This window comes from Ostrinia nubilalis, chromosome Z (assembly GCF_963855985.1).
Source record: "Ostrinia nubilalis chromosome Z, ilOstNubi1.1, whole genome shotgun sequence".
NCBI lineage: Eukaryota > Metazoa > Arthropoda > Insecta > Lepidoptera > Crambidae > Ostrinia > Ostrinia nubilalis.
Window position 1 is genome coordinate 17,334,648 of NC_087119.1, and position 17,490 is coordinate 17,352,137.

General features: G+C 37.1%; 1 protein-coding gene across 4 annotated transcripts in view; it reads right to left on the reverse strand.

Moving 5' to 3' along the window:
• Window positions 1-17,490, reverse strand: part of LOC135086896 (homeobox protein araucan) — a 103,557-nt gene that overhangs the window by 21,262 nt on the left and 64,805 nt on the right. For all 4 annotated transcript variants that reach the window (XM_063981717.1, XM_063981719.1, XM_063981720.1 and 1 more), the window contains exon 2: window positions 7,537-7,905. In XM_063981717.1, coding sequence (XP_063837787.1) covers window positions 7,537-7,905 — 369 coding nt within the window. The remainder of the gene's footprint in view (window positions 1-7,536; window positions 7,906-17,490) is intronic.

Here is a 17,490-nt window from a genome sequence, read left to right on the forward strand (position 1 = left end):
TCTTGGATATTTTTTTACCAGTGCAGAAAAAGAGATAACGTAATGATGATGGAACATTATGAGTTATTACCTACGCGTAGAAAATGAATCACAATAAAAATCATCATTAATAGATGCTAGTGGCAGCTAATATTACTTAATACTAGTTACAGAGCCTTGCCATCTCATAACGGCATCATATATTATTATAGAGAAAAATATTCAACAATGTAATCAAAGGAGTGAGATTAGAGTGAAACTTATTTCATTCAAACGAACTGATCTCTAAAACAAACTTAAATGAAATAATAACGTAGTTAAAAGCTATCTGGCGTTTAATCGACACCTTCTTTTTTATCCTACTAATGCTTAGAGCCGGCGAGCGCGGCGGGCGGCTTGGACGAAATTACGCTTGGATCACGTTTTTTTAACTTCCGGTCGAGATAACGGTCAAACTAAGCACCTTTACGTTGTTAAATGTTCACAGATCACTTAGTTAACTACAAGAATATAATCGTTTATATAGCCGATGAATGCGACCCCTTTTTGGTTCGTCGTAAACTTTCAATTATACCGCATTAGCTGATTTCCTTTCGGTCAGCCGGCTGACCGAACTTTCTGCTCAAGATTAATCGCGATGCCTTGCGGATATTATCCTCGAGTTCCGGGCCCAAACAAAGGGAGGCGACAAATTTCCTGAATGCCGTAGGATTGCTGACGTAATGTCTGACCGAAAATTGCGAGAATGATCGAATGAAATATGCATCAGCGTTATCGGTCAGAGGTGTATTCAAACAATAGCAAATACATTTAGCTGGGCCATTGTTTGATTTATAGTGAAAGCGTGTAGGTAATTTATAAGAGTGGAGCGCGGGAGTGGACGAAGGGCGGCCGTGGCCGACGTCCCGCCGGGAAAGCGGGGAAAATCCGAAGATTTATTGGTGGCGTAGCCACAGGACGCGGTCGGAGCGAGACCGCGCGACCGCGCCGCTCAATGTTTGTCCACTCATTAAAGTCAGCAGTGGACGCTTAGTGCGAAGACGAGTATATTTGCGAAGCAATTAACGCTTGAGGTGAGACAAGGGTGCGGGTTGATCCGCTGTCATTGTTTGTAATCGTTATGCTAAAACGAGCCATGAAGAATCGCCTGGTTTAATGTCGGTCATTTCCGAACTGACGAAGGTCGCAGTTAAACGCCCATATTCTCAAACATTACTATGAGGTCTCACAGTGCGCGTGGACGCACAGGGTGACTCACGAGCCAATCACAGAGCTCTATTCAACGCTGTGCGTTCAAGCATCGTTTGTTAATATGGGTGTAAGACGTAGACTGAAGTACATAATAATAATATGTTGTTTGAATTCCTAGTAGGTACCTAAAACTATGATGAAACGCTGTTCCTGTTTTAATAACTACACTAGTTATCAAAGTGATCTATTTTATGTTGTATTTATAATATGATGTACTTGTATTATGTATATTGAAATTGTGTCTCTAATCTCTACATAATCTAATCAATGTTTTTTAAGCTTAAAATCAGTACATTACTGTTACATAATACAATTATGTTAGGTCCCCCTGCGCACTATCCTTAATCAGGATTAGCCTAATGGGTTTTGTATTAGCGTCGCCAGTCTAAACTTCAAACTGACAGCTAATAATGATAGGTTAATATAAAGATAGGCTAGATAAAGCTAGAGCTTTGGACAGCCTTGATACTCTCTTGGCTTTATTAAATAGGTACATTTTCTAAATAACAATATAAGTTTCACATCTTAATTTTTTATTTGGAATTTAAATGGTCTTTGACCTCTTGTCTAATTAGGATCAAAAATGGAGCACTACTTATTTGCCTATTCGAGACTTTGTTATTTTAAGAGAGCGGTAGGACAGTCAGAATAAGTTCCTATTCGACCTATTGCTTCATACCTATACAGGATGATTATGTTATTTAAACCATGTAAACCATCAACCATTGTGGTAAATAGTAGACAGTTACAATAACATAATTTTCAGTTTACAACGGTAAGAAAGATTTTCTTTTGCTAAAACGTGCGTCTTTGCGGCGTGACGCAGCAGGGCATGGCGGCTAAACATAAGTATAGCGACTTGAAACGGCTGAACTGTACATAATATTCTGTCGGCTGGTTCAACCATCTTGCGCATATGATATGTTAACGGTTATGTGGCGATAACGATACAGAAGACCGTCCGGCTATCAGTGTGTAAACATGACGATGTCAATCACAGCTAGGCGGCCCTTTACAAGCGTTATCGGTTGTCACATAGTAATCCAAGTATAACGCATTTACGTCAAATCTCCGATGTTACCACTGATAAGCCCACCCACGTATCAGTTGCCTCATGTTTGAGCAATGGGGATGGTTATTAACAATACGTCACGCTGTTTTGGTTGTGGTGACATACTTGTATTAAGCAATGTTTTATCGATGCGGGAATCGATCGGAAAACTTCACTAAGTTTTATTGATATCTACATCATTATCGGACTATTGTTAAACAAGATTAAGTCTGATTTCCAAACAAGATAAAGTCTGTTTGTCTCGTATTTCAGCAAATTTAAAATTTGGAATTTGACCATGAAAACGCGCTAAAGCGCTTTTAATTAAATCTAGACATTGTTTGATAATGTATCTTGATACCTTTTTAGAGACCAAGAAATAGAGCATCAAAAGCTAAAATGTGTGAGTGAACAAGATTAATTTTATTATACTGAAATAAAAATAAAACCACGAAATCATTTTACTTTGTTAAACTTTCATGTCGTTCCCCCAATTTCGTCTACAGTTTTAATTTGATATGTTTCATGTTGAGACAGATAATTCAATATTTTTATAATAGGTATGGTTATGCTAAACTAATAAATTATAATTATTAAAGCTTGTCGAAAACTTGTTAATCTGAGGCATTAAAGAAACAAAATAATAACCTTTATAATAGCAAAACCTGCTTAGTATTCAACAGTTATCACGCGAGCATAGCCAAAGGCTATATACTAGTGTATAATTTATTTAAAATATTTTGCACGCCATAATAATGTTATTATAATAAAATGCGAATTCAGAGAACTAATTTCAATCAATTTCTTTGTAACATACATACTTAGATTCTTATTCTTTGTCGTTTATGTATTTGTATCGCGTTATGTTTTTTTTGTTTGACTTTCATTTGTGTGTCTTTTTGTTGTTCATAATGGCACATAATATTAAGAAATCTAATATAATAAAAAAATCTAATCTTTGTAATAGGTGGTACTTTGTTGTTGTCCTATAAAAATATTTCAACAAAGCTCAAAGCTTTTACTTTGGTACTGTAACTTTATAATTAATAACTAGATAAATAATAAAGTAGGTAAGTTATAATGAGTTGCATTCCATCAGTTTCATTTATTCTGTACAAATATTCGCATTTTGATAACTGTCAGAAATTATATCGTTTGATTGGTGGTGTTCGCCACTCTATATTGAGAAGAGAAAATTGTAATTCAGGCCTGCCACTCTGCGCCGCTGCTGCTCCCAGATATTACTAAATTTAACTCGCCCGTTTATGAGCCCTCGCGTCTATTACGCACTTAATTCCCTAATATCCCCACATGTTAGTGCTTAAAAACGTTTATAGAACTTTGAACTCTATCTTTGAAACTCTAAAGCACGAATTCATGTTTTATTCTAATCTAATTAAAAAGGAAATAAAATGCACCGCGGCTATTACTCAAGCAAGGTCGCCTCTGACTAATTAATCGGCGAAAGAGTGATGGCGGCAATAGATGTCGTCTCGCAATATTTATGTATGTACACTTACAAATATTTAAAATCAAGGACCACCCAAATCATTAAGCTATCCTAATTTTACTGTTAATTCTGGGTTAAATACTTGAGAGTTTTACTCATTAGCACTATGTCCACGATTCGCGAAAAAATATTGAAAATGCAAAACCGAGAGTATTTAAAAGCGAGAGCAAGAGATAACATATCGAAGGCCAAAAGAAAGGCTATTGTTACTCGCTGATACAGATTTGATAATTAGGTCGGAACGTAATCTGTAGTGATTAATGAACAAAGCGAGCACTACACAACGACCACCCACGGGGAGGAGACGGCTTAATAAGAGCCTCATTAACACCTTAATGGATATTTTCAATTCGCCTGATTCCTCTTCACTTTTATTTATTTTGTCCCTCTCGGTCCCGCGGTCGCTCCTGCGCATCTCGTCTCTCGTTCCACCGCCCTTCTTTAATTGAATTTCTGCTCTCCTTTTTTCTAAACTGATTCTCTTTGACTTAAGATTAGTGATGTATTTAAATCGTCGTTCTGTTACGTTTTTACAGCCAGCCGGGTCTACCGTTCCGGCCGCCCCTGTTCACTTATCGGACTTTTAATTCGGTCGTGATAAAGAAAGTTTTCCGCGTGATTCTAAATTGAGTCGTCTTTTTTTCAAAGCGAAACATCAAGGGCGGTGCAAGTTCGCTTTTCTCTGGTCGTCATTAATTTCGGATGTCGCCGTCATATGTCTATCAGTTGGTTATAATGCAGCAAGGGGAAGGGTTCATAAGATTTCCGTTTGCAATAAACGAGTGAGATATGTATACCTAAGCTGCAGCTACTGCACATGTTACAATTCCGCTGACGAAAGATTTTATGGCTCCGCTCCACGATTTGCCGGCGGTTTGTTAAATGAAGATTAAACCGTTTGTCATTTTATTCCCTGGCTGAATATCTTGTGTATAATTTTGACGCTGTTTTGCTGGTAAATGTGCGATACTCTTGTTGGGTTATTTTATTTCGAGATACTATTAATAGCGGTTTATTAAGAGGTTATAAACTCTTTGTAACGTCAGCAATCACATTATTAATTAAATATACCGTCACACAATCACATTATTAATTAAGATTAACGTCTTAACAATTTGTCTGTAGTAGGCAAGTAATTTTCTTGACGTAGAAGAAAACCTAATATTGTTATGAATATTTTAAAAAATGTGTAGTACTCGTAAGTACGAGTATGTAATGTTAATTTAATTAAGCTTATAGGTGGGTAATTTCAGTTCCATTTCCCAATACACAAATAATTAGCCAAAGCAAAGTCAAACAGTACGAATGAGTGAATTTTAATGCATAAACACAGCCTTGTACTAGACAAGGCTGTGTTTAAAAGGAAATTAGTTAAAACGACTAGATATAGATGAAAGGTAAAAAATGTAATCACCTGAAAAAACTCCTCAATTATATTCTATACTAATATGTAAATAATATAATTTAAACGTGAATTTCGCAACTTGCTGCACCGAAGCTTCGCTTCTCGTGTGTTTACAGCCTAACTCACACAAAATTGTTTGATATCTAATCTATCCTTGAAATCTTCATCAGGTAGCTAATGTAAATAGCGCATTACAAAATCAATTGATCGTGTAGGTAGGTAGGTCAAATTATTTTGCAATTACTCATAAAGCTCAAATTTGCGCTGAAAAACCACAGCGTAGTTACGTAGACAGTATTACAACGCGGCTACACAAACAAATCCTTTTTTATTGATTATCAAAAGCGTACAATAGATAAAAGATGGCGCTGCCTGTATTGTTAGTAAGTCGCAACTCAACAGACGGCGCCACCGGAGTCGCTCGTGTACAAAAATGGCAGTTGAATATTTTCCCCTGCAACGGTCTACAAAATTAGAGTGCAGAATTGTGCTTAATTCCTGTCGGTATAAGGAAGATTTTCGATCGCTGCGAAAGGAAGACTTACATAGCCAGAAACGAGCACGAGTGTATTTGTGGTAGAGCGTCGTCATTGTTCGCTAAATTGTCGCTGGCACGGAACCGGCCAGGCTTGTCGTGAGTTAGGTACGGGCACAGAGCACACAATGACACTATACATACATTTAAACACCTGTTATTAAACATGCACAGGGTCACAGAGCGTAGGTACTGCAAAGCTCGTTAAATACAATGACAGATAGAGATCTCACCGGCGATTTAGGATGCATCCACAAACCCGAGTTGCCACATGATATTATAATTACGATGAGTTGAGCGACCTCGCATTACTATACAAAAACTTCTGGAACGATTCACGGTTTGTTTATCGCGGTTGCAATCTACAAATTAAGACTGAACTCAGAGCGCAATCATATCATAATAATATGTAAACCGCGACGAAATACACTAAAACAAAGAACAAAATATCGCAATGGAGCCAAAAGTTTCTCGTGTGTTCAGTCGAAACTTCCGTTATGAACATTTCAGCACTCGAAGATTAAGGCGAGGAAATTCCTTTTAAACACTCGACAAAAAAGGATCATCTCTCGTTTGATAGGATTTGCTGGATTTAACGGATTTCACATGTGCTTTGTCATTTGAATCGTATGAAATGAAAACGCGTTTTTGCTAAACCCCAAAAAAGCTCTAAAGTTTTTTAAGATTTTGTGTTTTCGCTATGGGAGCTTTTTCACAAAGGGTTGGGTAAAGTATAATCGATATTCCTGCGAGTGTGCTGCCTTATAGGGATTACGAGTACCGCTTACTGAGACCGCCCATTTGTCCCCTATGCCCAGACAAGGTGTTAAACCGAACTGTACTTCAACCGCTCTGTCTGTACGCAACCGCTAATGGCATTTTAGTAATTTACTTGAATACTGCATGCTGTCATCATTTTAAAACCGCCTCGACACAAGACGTGAAATTTTTGTGTCATTTGAAACAACGTAAAGATATCCTACAGGGCTGAACTGAGATAAAGTGTAATTGGTATAATAATAGCGGTTGGTGTTTGGGTTTATTTTTTGAGTTTAAATATTAATGTTTCGTGACAGGGCGGCGGCGCGGAGTCCGCGAGGTGTCGGTGGTTTTCTGGCCCAGCGCGTCGGGACCGGTTGTATGGCGCGCTCGCACGAGACGCCAGAAAAGCCAAACTCGTATCGGGGTAGAGAGCGATAAACCCTGCCTCGTATACGGCAAACGAGCTATTGGTACCAATTTGCAGCCTGATGCTTGCTGTTTTTGGATGCCACTAAGACGCGAACACAAGATTCCTTTTCACGTAGCCGTTTGGATGCTAATGTCACTAGCGGGTAAACAGAAAGCATTGTTCGAATTGTTCTGATTACTTGCACCTTAAAAGGAACATTTTGAATTCAAAACTTAAAAACACAACCCATCTGAGTCACGTTGGACATATCTGTAACTATCATGATGACTATGCAGTAATAAATAGAACTACTTCACTCGATACTTACTATCCTATTTTACACAATCAATAAGATTATGATTATCCATAGTGCCTCTTTTAACGCCACTGTTCTAAAGTCTTCTGCCTCCGGTTTCTGGTACTCGCATCACCAATAACCCTAGCTAGATTTAAAATCTACAAAGTCCTAAAAAGGTAAAAAATTGTTCGGCAATAATGATATTGATTGAAGCCTTCAAAACGCCGTTTCGTCTTCCAAGTGTTGAAATTTCCAGAGGCCCAGGCTGAAGGATGTTTCACGTGCCAACAGCATGACGCCTGTCTGTCAAAGAAAACATTCTTTGAAGAAACTTACCAGTGGCGAGTAGAAAGCTGAGCTGTCGACGCCGATGCTGGGGTATGGGTTCTGATCAGTGGACGGGTAGGGCGCGCCGTAGACGCCGACTGCCGCGCTCGACAGCCTCGGGTATGACGTCAGGGCTAGTCTTGCATTGTCGTACTGGCAGGAGCACACCGTCTGCCCGGACACTGGATCCGTGATGATGGGCCGGGGAGTGTCGCAGCAGGACGCAGCCGGCGTGCTGGCGTGGCTGTTCGCGCCGGGGGACAACGCGCCGCCGGCCACGCCGGACCCGCCGGGCGAGAGCGGCGGCGCCGAACTCGACCCACCATCCGGCGAGGTGGCGGCGCCGCCGGTGCCCGCCCCGCTGTTGCTCACGAGCAACTGGAATAATATTACGCATAAGTATTTGCTTCTTCTGCAAAGTTAATACATTTTTGAATGTTATTATGCGATGGCACTGAAATAACTATGAATGATGGATTAAGGGGTAAACAGAAAAAGAAAAAAGCAAAAGAAACTCTACATCGATTATACCCATAATGATTTATAACGACCTCATGCATTTATGTTTGTCACCCTTGGAAAATATCTGCGATTAAATTTAATTATTTCACTTCTAATCCATAAGCAAATATTTTTACGTAGACTTAAGCAAATAAAATGTAAACAGCGGAAACTTCTTGTAAAGATCTCGTTATACGGTCAATTTGAAAGCACACGAACAACAGGACGTCATGGGTGGAGCGCTTTCATTTTATTTTTAAACGAATGCAAATTAATTCAATTTCTAGGGCAGCGTAAGATAATATCAGGGGCATTCGGTTAATCTAAACATCTTGTGACGCGGTCGGCCGTCGCCTCGTCCGAATGAGAGCCGGCCATTTCTCCGAAATAATTAGTATAAATATTATTATGAGGAATCGTGTTAGCGCTCAGCTAGACTGAAGCAACGGCCGTAGGACAGTTGTTAATTGTATCCTGTTTGTACTGAACGCTTTTAGTCAGCGAATTTTGTCTATTGTGTTGTACTCGTTCGTATACATTGTTGCAGTTGCTCGAAAGATGAATATACATAATTTCAAATAACAAATAATGAACAGCAATGTTTCAATGAATAAACAAGATTGTTTGTTTTACAAGATTAATTATCTTTTTGGCTTAATAACATTAAATAATCAAAATAAGATTAAGATTTCAATATAAAATATCTAAAACTGCAATATTATTTCATGTTAGCAGATATACTTCCATTTCAATTCTTTCATTCTTATTTAAACAAGCCTATTGTAAGCGAAGGTTGTTGGAAGAAAGGGGAACTTCAAAAGTCAATCACAGAAAGAGCATGAAGCAGATCGGTCTAACAGACCACTCAATATTACAAACATGCGCTATTTATTTATTAAATATAGACGTAGTCGGTAAAAGATGAAAGGTCTGGGAAAGGACGTCAACAGATTTGGTCAAACATTAGGGTGAGTTGACTTAGAAATAATAGCATAAGTTACTGTGCACACAGCGACCCCACTTGAGAGTCTAATGCTTCGTTTGGGAGCACCAACTTGTTTTCTTTAAACAGAGCGAAAAGTCCTCAAGGAGGCTTAAGGAGGCTGAAGAAGGCTGTGCTCACATTTTGCTCATTGAGATCTGTGCTTATATCTTATATCATGCACACAGAAAAATAATCAGATTTACGCAATAAGCTTAATGAATCAGTAAGTGGCCTTTGATTACTAGGTATGAACAGAAAAAAAAAACATTTAATTAATTGGAAAGCTATCTAATATTTGACCTAATCTTGGTTCAACGTCTCCCAACGTTAACCTTTATCGATTCGTGGTTTGCTGAAATCTGATTCGGTTTAACTATAGGTACCTGTGGACAGGTCCATGTTCGGATAAGGGATACGGTTACGAAAGCATAGCGCGCTTGCTTCGACGTGTTAAAAGATGCACCGGCGAATCTGACACTACGGATGTCGTACCGTCGTTTACAACGCCTAAAATGTTTTGGCAATTCGAACCAAACGAACTTACGCCCGTATTCACAAACAATACTTGCTTATGTGAAGCAGCAAATAGGACGCACAGCGTTGAATAGATCTCTGTGATTGGTTCCTGTGTCACCCTGTGCGTCCACGCGCACTATAAGACCTCATAGTAATGTTTAGAATATTGGCGTTAGAGACTTTTCGTTTCTACATGCTAAGTTAGAGTACTAACTACGTTTAGTACTAAGCATAAGGCGTATTATCTAACTAAATTCTATTATATTGTGATGTCTTTGTGTACTCGTACGATGCAAGGCAGCATACATAACGCAACGTGTAATAAGATTAGACAACCTATGTTTGGTTCGGATTCACATTATGTAATAGAGCTTACACGCTGTTGATAGCGTTCTAATAAGATTGCGCTGACTCAATGCAAATACACGTTGTATTAAATCGCATTTACGACCTACCTCTACCAGGTACTCGTAACGACCGAGCTAATTTTCAGTCCTTGAAATGTTAATATGTTTATGAATGAACTAAGCTACAAATGTAGGCTGTTTATTAACAAGGAATACATGGCATAATAAATCGTTTTCATTTATTCAGCATTACATGGAATTCCTATGTAAAACATTCTTACTTTACCACATTTTTTTGTAGGTCAGTGATAGGTACTTTCTTGTCACTCGTTCAGCTGTAGCAGTTTTTTTTCTTTGTTGGTGAGAAATACTCAAATTTTAACAAACTTGGAACTCTGTCAGGTACATAAAGTTGTGTCATTCAATCAATTTACTGAAGGATTGGCACTATTAATGCAGAATTTTTAAAAAAAGTGTACGTCTACGACATGAATCAGAGATACATTATCATGATCATTAATCGATATTCTTATTACATCCATCATCTAACAAGAATATCATTAAATACTGTCATTGATATCTGTAAGTGACACAAATGTTACTAAGCGAGTATGGAAGTTTAATAATGGTATACATATTTTTATCGTAGGATAGTGGGCGAATGAGTAGTGTTTTTATATGATTTTGATTAGCACCTGTATTTCCCTTCCCTGCTATAATTATAAAAGCATCGATAAAAGTAGGAATGCCCGTCAATAAGTACCCATACAAAGTGCTTGGTCGGTGTCATTACAGCTCGCCATACTGATATTTAGGTACGAAACTGATTTTGATCGGTATGGCCTACTGATAAGTTAGAGTAGGTACCTCCATTCTATGTTATCAGCCACACCATTATAAACTCTGTGACCTCACAACAAAGGCTGTATTCGTGTGATCGATATTCAAACACGCGTGTTCAGATTTAATGTGGTTTCAGCACCGTCAATTTATTAGCTGTGTGATTGTCTTTGAGTGATGTTATCATATACATTTATAGAACATTAGATAACTAGAGATAATGTACCTATTGAAAGCTGCTTTGTGTCGGTCGGAGCCGCATATGTACGAGTATTACACTGCCATTAGTGAGTAGGTATAGGTAGGTATTGGTCTGTAGCATGTACTCGTATGTATACTTATTCAAATTGAGCATTTGAGAGAACAGATGATTCTGAATGTTCAAATAGCAAAATCATGATCACGATTGTTATGTAAAGTTATATAAAATCTTATTTCAAGGGTTTGATGATCATAATAGGCGGTATAATGCCCTAATGATGCAAGCAATTTAGGTAAGTTTGAGTAAATTTAGAGTTTGACATTAGCAGCTTACAGTACGACTGCAGCCTTAAACAAACGTCACAGCTCAAAGGTAGCCAAGCAATCAATAACGATGGATACAATAACAAACCTTAGAGGGCGGATCAAATCAAATATAAGCGATATTATGTCACAGCACACAGAGGGAGCTGAGTACGCTCGACTGCCTCGGTAAACAGACGCGCAAATAAAAACTAGCTACTCGCCAGTCGATCTCACAAGGGCAAACACTCAAAATACTCCTACGATTCCCATTACCCCTTACATTAAATAAAAAAGCTTTAGTAATTTAGTCCAATCTGTCAAATGAAGAGTGTTAAGCAAAGAAAGGGGAGCAGGATTAATGTTTGTGTGGAATACTTATCAAGCTTTAGGAAGTGAATGTTTTAGTTGTCGTTACGTATCGACGAAAGAAAGATTTTTAATCAACACACGAGTTTTATGATGGTGTTTTAGCACACCTACTTGTTTACAAAGGAAAATTTGTATGTACAACCAAACCAATTCAGTTAAACGTTGAAAAAATAAATATACTCGCATATAATGCAACTATAGCCCCTCTATCATTATCGCATGTAAAATGCATGCGTAGATAGCCCTAAAATACAGAATGGGACGGCAACCGTACACAACACGTACATACTATAATTGTCATTCTCCCTCGTTTTCCACGCCACGTATAATTTACCAAACGTTTGTTCCCTTAACTTGTGGAACTGATGCCCTATAATTTAGTAGTTCAATAAAGTATACATGGACATTAGTCCGCGGGGTGAGCCTACCAATCCGTTGCGCTGATTAGTTTCCACGTATGAGGTACGTTTTCCTCGTATTGGAATGGTCATTCTGATAGTCAAAGTTCATCATTTATGCAGTGCCAGATGGTAATTGAAATGGGGCGTGGTTCATTTAGTATGCGCCTAGTGATCTATTCGTGGGTAGGTACATTAACCGACGTCCAGGCGATGGAAGGGGGGGCTTTCGGTGTGTCAATATTTGATGAGATTCGGACGCCGAAGGTAGGCATGGACTTCTGTCATAGATCGGCGCTATAAAAGCTTACAACGCTTCTAAACAAAACGCTATATCTGATCTTTCAAACTGATTCTATATAAGGCAGTGATGACTCTACAGATAATATTAGCTTTTATTTTAAATTATTCAGAATCTGGAAATGTGTTGAATGACATTTCTCACGATTTCTCACTTTTTTCGGCTCTACATTTAAGAGCAACGTTTAGCATAAAGTTAGAACAAAGAGGTAAATTTGTTTCGTTTGCAAGATGATACACAGTTACCGAGAGACAGAATTTCTGCGACAAAAAGAACACTGCGTTTATTTTGCCTTAATACATTTTCAGGTCTCGTATTTTGTCGGTGAAATTCAACCGGAAGCAAAAGATACTTTCTATTTTTTATCAACGCTTGTTGTCTATAATGAAGACTATGACTGTGAACTTTTTAAATTGTTATAGGTACACCAAGTGATAAATGAGAGCACTATGTTCAACATCCGCAGTGGTACACACTGCACACCAGTTGGGAAATGCTAATAACAATTTTAATATTTATCACTTTGCTCTGTCATTCATATAAAGATATATCTTCGCAGATTATAATTTACGCTAACACTTCAGCATCTCTAAGTATTTACAAGATAAGTGATAAGCACAAATAAGAATACATCTGCTGGCTTGGCTTCACACAGAGCCTTAAAACAGTTGAGTATCGTTTGCTGAGAATTTAAGGATCAAATAAATAAAACTTGCACCTACTAAATGTCTTATCCATTTGAAGCAAGATTGAATTATGTAGCAGTAGGTATGCTTCTGTTTATAAAACATAACTTAAAGCATTCATTACTGTAGTCGTTTCAAATTATTTTAATTGAAAGACACTGCTACCTCCACATTTGAATATAAAGCCCGTTTCACACTCGGAATGCACGGCCATAAACCGACCACCGGACACTAAAGCCCCGTAATGTGTTTATTTTAAAAGCACTGTTAAGAGGCATAAAGATGATCTCATAATTTCCATTACATTAGCGAGGCATTATCCCGTCTCGAAGGCCCGTCTCGCTCCAATTTCGCTCGGGATATGTTAAAGAGGACATTATAATAATTAGATTGTTATCAGATGTTATTATATGAATTTTCCAAAATTATTAGGAGGACGATAAGTTCAGTATCGTGTGGACGGTAGGAATAGATTACGGAATCGCCGAGGGCAGAGGCGTAATCGAGCGCACCAAATTTTGGTCCTTTAGCAAGCACGCCACACAACAAATCGATAACCGATCATTATAATGATTGCCCTGTAAACGCCACTCTTTTTTATTTTGAATAGCTTGACGAACGGGAGTCGATTATTAAAGCGATGTTGATGCTAGAGCCGGCGCAACTGCGTGTAAGTGTAACGCGTGTTACAAGCAAAATGAGCTATCGCGGTCATAGCTACTACAGCTCACGTGTTCTGCATTTCGTATTCTTGATCAAGACATACTTTGTAAAACTGAATTCATAATAGCTTTTAATAAACAACCCAAACTACCTAGATGAATAATAAAGTAATTACACAAAACTTGAAATGAGATCAACTTCAACTTTTACTAAAGGGTTGCCGAACTTGCGATGTTTAAGCTGTAACTCGAGTACTCGCTTCGTATTTAAATTCCACGTACCTAATTGCTACAATTTTATAAAAATGACAAAAGCAAACAAGAACCTTGTGTAATTGTTCAAAATTTTGTGAAAGACTTGGTTTGTCTCTTACGCGGAGAAAAGGCAGTGCGGTGAGCGCAAGACGGTCGCCGGATGTACGGTTAGCATCGCAAACAAACTTAATATAAAATTATGCCGCATACATAATATGACCGTATTAATTTTTTACATCGACTTCGTAAAAACAAACATTAAAACATTTAGTATCATTTTCTACTTGTTGAGTTTCAAAATGAAAATCGGCCGCTAATTTGTCTGCGCTTAATTACTAGAGCATAAAAGCTATTGTCTGCAGCGGTTAACTGTCGATTGTACTTTTGTTAACGCTGCACGTACACAGACACTTAATCAAATAAAAGCACCGCTTAGTGCTGAAAGATGCAGCTGTCTATTAACATAAATTTGTAATTCTAGTGAATTAAAGTCAATATCGATCATTTATTTATTGTTATCTCCATTTTTTATCACATCACTTTTTAGTGTTTGAATGAGAAGACACTTAACTCAACCTTATTTATTTTTATTGATAATTTAGCATCATTAATTATTGTTTGTTTTTTTGCTGACCCTTTATTTCGTGCTCACTTCACCTGACCGATCGGCCATTCTAAATTTTTACACTCCCTAGTCGACTAAAGAAATTACTTGATGTTTTACTTCTTTGCAAAATGTGTTTGAAGTTTAGGTACAAGTTATGATTAAATAGATTGATGATAGGAAAGATAATGGATGTTTTTTATAAATGTTCTCGTAAATCTAATTTGAGAAAAGAAAAAAGCCGTTCGGCATATATCTATGTGATTTATTTAACAAATTATACTACATTATGAACAAGACATTTTAGCAAGCATACAAAACTGTCTAGCCATTGGCCTGTCTGGCGAACAAAGCGGGGCGGAGTCCGAGAGAACACAGAACACTCTAATATGACGCTACACTACACTACCCACCCTATATTATCCATTTAGTCGACTGTGCGGAGTTATATTGTGTAGAACTTGCTTTTGGTGAGTCGCTTGGCCGCTTACTAATAGCATAGGTCGTACTTCCATTGAGAAAATTACTAAATTAACTTGATCAATTTTATTTATTGCTACATAAACATTTTTCTCTGCTAACATTGACGGTGTATGTAGGTGTTTTCAGAACCGTTCTTTAATGTTACTGGTTAATGTACGGTAATAAAGTCTTTGTGTACTAATTAGTTTATACGGTAAGTTTTTGAGTACTAGATTTACAAGTATCAATACTTTTTAATGTCAGTAATACTAGATATCGGATAGGCCCGACACCTCGCCCAAGCCTATGTATAGATGCACTATAGGGCTTCACGCAGCGATGTGGACTTGAGCCTAATAATGCAATGCCATATAAAATCAATGGATCCTGCTCTAACTAGCTGATGTATTTGTAATGAAAACAAGATAATAATTGTTCAAAGTCAAAAGTCAAAATTTCTTTATTTGTATAGACTATTATATAGTGCTTACAAATCGAAAAAAAGTGCAACTAAGTTAATAAATAATCAAACACACTTCATCCAGAATCTCCTGAGTATCATGTTTAACTTGCTTTCATCTATTACTACTTTATCATTACCAATAAAATCATACATCTTTATCTTTAAAAGGTTATGAATGTTTTATAGAAATTTGCAACAATATCCTTTTTTTTTTTATGTGATAGGAGGCAAACGAGCAAACCTCTCACAAAAATGTCAGTACAGTTGATGTTGAGAGCAAAAACCATAACATACTCATCAGTTTTTTCATATCCAATGAACGCATCAGAATGATGGATTGAATTTGCTCTGTCTACAATTATTTATTGTTTTAAGAACGGTTGATCTTGAAAAAATAACAATCTCATGAAATGGCAAAGTCTACCAATTATCTAAACGAAGCTCCATCCAGTTTTAAAACATTTTAATAATCTACTAGCGGCCGCCCGCGACTGCGTATGCGTGGATCCCGTTTTACCCCCTTAGCGGTTGAATTTTGCAAAATCCCGTCTTGGTGAGCACCTACGTTCTAAATGGAAATGCAAAATTTGAGACTCCTAGAATTTGTAGATTCTGAGATTTCTGATGGGTGAGTGAGTCAGTGACCTTTATTTAAATATATTTTAAAATTCAGTAAAACAGATAATAAAATATTGGTGATTTTTAAAATAATAATTTGCTTAAATTATGGAGGTACAACATTAGTCTACAAGGATTAAATTGAATTCCTATATTGACCGGTGCGCCTAAAGGGAATTTATGTTTTTAAATTACTGATCCTATGATGATATTGTCACTTGCATAAAGCTGCCTTAAAAGATCCTATTTCTGATAAAAATCTAAACACACTAGCCAGGGGATTAACGAGGTTAACGTACTAAATGTACCTATTATTAAAATAGCACAAAAATTTGCAAATAATTTCAGAATTAACTGAATGGTTTGAATTGAAATGTGTCACCAGAATATCAGCTCCAAAATAGTTCTCCAACGATGTGACGCTGGAACTGGATTTGTGTACCAAAATGGGAAATGGTAATTATTATTGAAGTGATTTTGTGTGTCTGCTTAATTTGTTACATTAGTCTTCTTATGAAGTTTTTCATAGCGACACCAAGATTTTTAAACACAAAGTGAATTCATAAAATCATTCTGACTAATAATTTTGAATATTGTAATCAAACAATCGCTGACTCAGATCTGTTCTTGATACGAACATCAATCAGAACTATCACATTGTCTATAACCCACATACATATCACACTATTCATTACTTTTACAAAAAAAAAATAGCCAAGTGCTTGTTGTGCCACGCGCAGTGTAGGGTTCCGTAGTAGTCCGTCGTTACCACAATATATTTCAGAAGCAAGCAATTACTTCATCTAAAGTCACTTTTAAAATTTTCTTTCAAGGAATTTTTATTAGATAGGTACATGAAATTTTCTAATACAATAAATTACTATTAGGTACTCTTAAAATAACTGATATTATGATGATATTGAAAAGCAGTATTATTGTGAATTATCCAGATTTTTCAAGTCAACAGTTTAGTTTTTAAAGGGAGGGGCTAAAGGTTATAAATAAATAAAGGGCTAAAGTCTATAAAGTGCCAATTTTTGTTTAAAAATTGGCACTTTATACTTTCATATTTTACAAACGGATCCCAAAATCGAAAAAATGTCTTAGAAACCCCTAAACCATTTTAAAAGACCTATCCAACAATACACGACACGATGGGGTAGAAGATGAAAAAAATCATCCCCACTTTATTATGTAGGGGAACAACACTAAAAATTTTTTTTTTTCAAAAAGTTATTCTACCACTTTATTGCCGCGACTAATATACATACATCCACAAAATTACAGCTCTCTAATGCCAATAGTTTCCAAGCAAAACCTCGGACAGACAGACAGACATATCGCAACTATAAGGGTTCCTTGTCAGGACTACGGAACCCTAAAAAGCACTATCAGAAGTACATAAGATGCCACAATGTTTACCTTGATGTGCAGTCGTCTGTACAATAA